At 40.3% G+C, this 3,758-nt stretch overlaps 1 protein-coding gene across 4 annotated transcripts in view; it reads right to left on the bottom strand.

The window, feature by feature from the left end:
- The window catches only part of LOC107591683 (inositol-trisphosphate 3-kinase C-like), a 10,156-nt gene extending 7,035 nt beyond the window's left edge, over positions 1-3,121 (bottom strand). For 2 of the 4 annotated variants that reach the window (XM_016280906.1, XM_016280909.1), the window contains exon 1: positions 2,411-3,120. In XM_016280906.1, the coding sequence (XP_016136392.1) occupies positions 2,411-2,776 (366 nt within the window). In that variant the 5' untranslated portion in view covers positions 2,777-3,120. Of the gene's footprint in view, positions 1-2,410 lie in introns of all 4 variants that reach the window. The other 2 variants (XM_016280908.1, XM_016280907.1) reach the window with 2 other exon arrangements.
- Positions 3,122-3,758: the final 637 nt, after the last annotated feature.

Below are 3,758 nucleotides of genomic sequence, written 5' to 3' on the forward strand. Positions count from 1 at the left end.
AGCAGTCCAGTTCTTCTTCTCCTTAGCCTAGGTAAGACGCCTCTGACGTTGTCTGTGGTTCAGGAGTGGCTTAACAAGAGGAATACGACATCTGTAGCCAAATTCCTTGACACGTCTGTGTGTTGTGGCTCTTGATGCCTTGGCCCCAGCCTCAGTCCATTCCTTGTGAAGTTCACTCAAATTGTTGAATCGATTTTGCTTGACAATTCTCATAAGGCTGCGGTTCTCTCGGTTGGTTGTGCATCTTTTTCTTCCACACTTTTTCTTTCCACTCAACTTTTTTGTTAACATGCTTGGATACAGCACTCTGTGAACAGCCAGCTTCTTTGGCAATGAATGTTTGTGGCTTACCCTCCTTGTGAAGGGTGTCAATGATTGTCTTCTGGACAACTGTCAGATCAGCAGTCTTCCCCATGATTGTGTAGCCTAGTGAACCAAACTGAGAGACCATTTTGAAGGCTCAGGAAACCTTTGCAGGTGTTTTGAGTTGATGCATGTCACCATATTCTACTTTGTTGAGATAGTGAATTGGTGGGTTTTTGTTCAATGTGAGCCTAAATCATCACAATTAAAAGAACCAAAGACTTAAACTACTTCAGTCTGTGTGCATTGAATTTATTTAATACACGAGTTTTACAATTTGAGTTGAATTACTGAAATAAATGAACTTTTCCACAACATTCTAATTTATTGAGATGCACCTGTACATGACAGTCCCAATAAAGAGGTAAAAGTTCTGAGGTAAAACATACTGTTTTTTTTTTATTTTTTACAAGTATTATGAATTAATAGTTTTTTTTTTAAGTAGCCTGAAGTAACCTTGCTTGTCAAATTATCAACTAATATACTGGACTTATTGACCTTGACACAGTCATGAGGGTCTGCATAACTGTTTCTATATTTTTTTCCCTGCATGCTGGTCGCACATCATTTTTGTGTGCAAGACAAGCGATAGTTCGCCCAAAAATGAAAATTCCACATTCATTTATCCACTCTTTTCTCATTCCAAACCTGTATGAAAATGACTTTCTTCTGTGGAACACATAAGGAATATTTTAAGGAATGCTGCTGGTAACCGAATAGTTTTGGTGACCACTGACTTCCACTGTATGGACAAAATACTAAGACATTTCTCAAAATATCTCTTTATATTCCAACATACAGGTTTGGAACAACACGGGAGTAAGTAAATGATGACAAAATGTTCATATTTGGGGTAAACTATCCATTTAAAAAATCAGTTCTGCTGCTCACCCACACCTCTTCCTGACCGACTTGATGCGCTGATTCCTTCCTGTCCGCCGTTTTGATGTTGGCAAAAAAAGGTCTACAGAATACCTTGAGCTGACGTTTCATAAACCTTTCCATCCTACTGTACACAATAACCTATGCCACTGTAACACATGACTGTATGAGTTATAACAACATACAGTAACAACGAGATAATCATAGTCTATCAAGCGTAACGATCCTCCAAGTGTCAGCCCTCAGTATGAAGCCACTTAACCTCCAACCCTGTACAGTTCTCTCTGCTCTCCAAGCTCAAACACGCACTCACTCTTGGCTAGTGGAAAACCAGTCAGACAAGAATGACATTCTCCAGAACAAAGCAGGAGAGGCCCACCATACAGAGCTGGAGGTGCATCCATCTGTTGACCTTTTAAGTTCAGTTCGGCATTCACTCGCTATTGTGATTTTCTCAATGGGCGTTTTTTTTTTTTACCTTAATGACCCATAGAATCAAATCCCATTCAATATTATCATTATCAAAACTATGGATTGGAGACTGTATAACTCCTACAACAGCACAATGCAGACAATATTAAAACACCATTATAGTTGCAATCATAAATATTCCTTGTTGATTTTAGAACATGTCACTGAGTTTATTTGACTCGCTGTTATCTCAATGATGTTGGCTGCTCTGCTTTCACTTGAACACCTTCTTAAGAGATATTTGTACTACCCAGATGCACTTCTTTACAATACAAACCTCTAACTCCTCCAATATCATCAGAACATGAGAGGGGGGAAAAGTAGTTTAGAAAAACTTGTGGAATTTTCCCCTCCATCTAGAAACAATGATCTCATGACCTGAAGCCCATAGTGTTAATCCGTTATCAGGAGGATTGCTCAACAACTGCATATTTCGATCTGCAGCATACACTTCTGTGCACACTTGTATTCAACGCACCTGCAATAAATGAAAAAAAAGCTACCACGGTATCTATAGGCTAGTACAAGCTTCTGCTTGTTAACATTGGTTAACGACATTGGTTAACAATAACGAACAAAGAAAAAATACTTCTCAAACATTTATTCATCTTAATTCATATTTATTTACTAACATAAAAATAGATAACGTTACATGTTCAGATAGATTGTCTTATTAGATACTTTTGATTCTCACCGTGAGCGGTTCACCTGAAGACTGATTATAGTCTCCGTAAACCATTAAATCTTCTTCGCATTCCTCAAAAGAAGAAGCTGGCGAGAGGCCGGTTGAGGACGAGCTGGACAGTTTTCTCAGCGCCAGGGACGAGGCGGGGGAGCCGCTGAGCCCGCTGTCCGAGCATATGGACTCCTCGTCGGGGTGATGAGAGCCCGAGCAGGGTCCGCGGGGGATGTGGTCACACTCGGTGACACACGGCTCGCAGGTAACAATCAGTTCAGGCACAGCAACGCGAGCGCGTCTGGAGAGCTGCTCCTCAGGATGGCTGTGGTGGACATCACCCATACCCGCGCAGGGTGCCGGGGTATCGGGCGTTTTAGTCATCCCGCTGCTTCTGATCTACAAGATCATTGAGGTTGTTGATAGGTTTATCCAGATTAGGGCCAAACCCAAATCGTAACTGGCTCGCGCTGGGCACTGCCGCACCTTGCGTGTGACGTGACGCACTGCTGCAGAATAAAAGCAATATTGGGCCACTCTCAACGTTAAGGTGCCGTGATCACATTCTTTTAGCCTCGGAAAATTATTAATAGTAATCACCTGAAATATTTAAAGAACCCACAAATATTCACGTACAAACAACATGCGTCTTTCAGCAGTATTGCAAAATGTATCATTTGCTCAGTGCATTGGCGTATTGTTAAAGCGTTACGTTAACAGACTGCACATCTTTGCCCCGCCCTTTTATCTTTAAAGCAACAAGAGCCAAAATTGAGCAGGTCAAAACACTAAATCAGATTTACAGCGCCACCTAACCTGTGGTCGACAACGTCCTTTAATACTGGCTTAAAATCCTCAGTACAGGATGAAATAATGTGTGCTCTTTATAGGCCTTTAACATATTTAATAATGTCTCTAAAAAAGGGCGTTTAGCATTTGGGTAAAGTACTTAAAGGCACAGTTCACTCAAAAATAAAACCTTTTTGAGATGCTTGAGGATGTGAAGTATTCACAATTCACGAAAGTTGCCCACACGATGTTCTAGAATCATGCGACAACAATCGTGTAAAAAACAGGGGGAAACGTAAGTCATTATTTAATGGAAATCTTTGACATACTGTCATGATAAAGCAACGTTTGATTCTGCAACATGCAAGTAATTTTAGTCCAACTGATGCACAATGTCACAAAATTCCTTTAGCTGTGACTATTCAGAACAGCTCTTGTACCTGCTGAAGTATACTGTACATCATATAGCAGATTGTAATCTATTGACAACCATGTCATTTTATAAATCAAGAAAGGTTTAAAAATTCTGGCCTCATTACCACAATTAAAGACCAATTTAATGCATTTGCTATTCTAA

Source organism: Sinocyclocheilus grahami, unplaced genomic scaffold, assembly GCF_001515645.1.
Source record: "Sinocyclocheilus grahami isolate Dianchi unplaced genomic scaffold, SAMN03320097.WGS_v1.1 scaffold145.1, whole genome shotgun sequence".
NCBI classification, from domain to species: domain Eukaryota; kingdom Metazoa; phylum Chordata; class Actinopteri; order Cypriniformes; family Cyprinidae; genus Sinocyclocheilus; species Sinocyclocheilus grahami.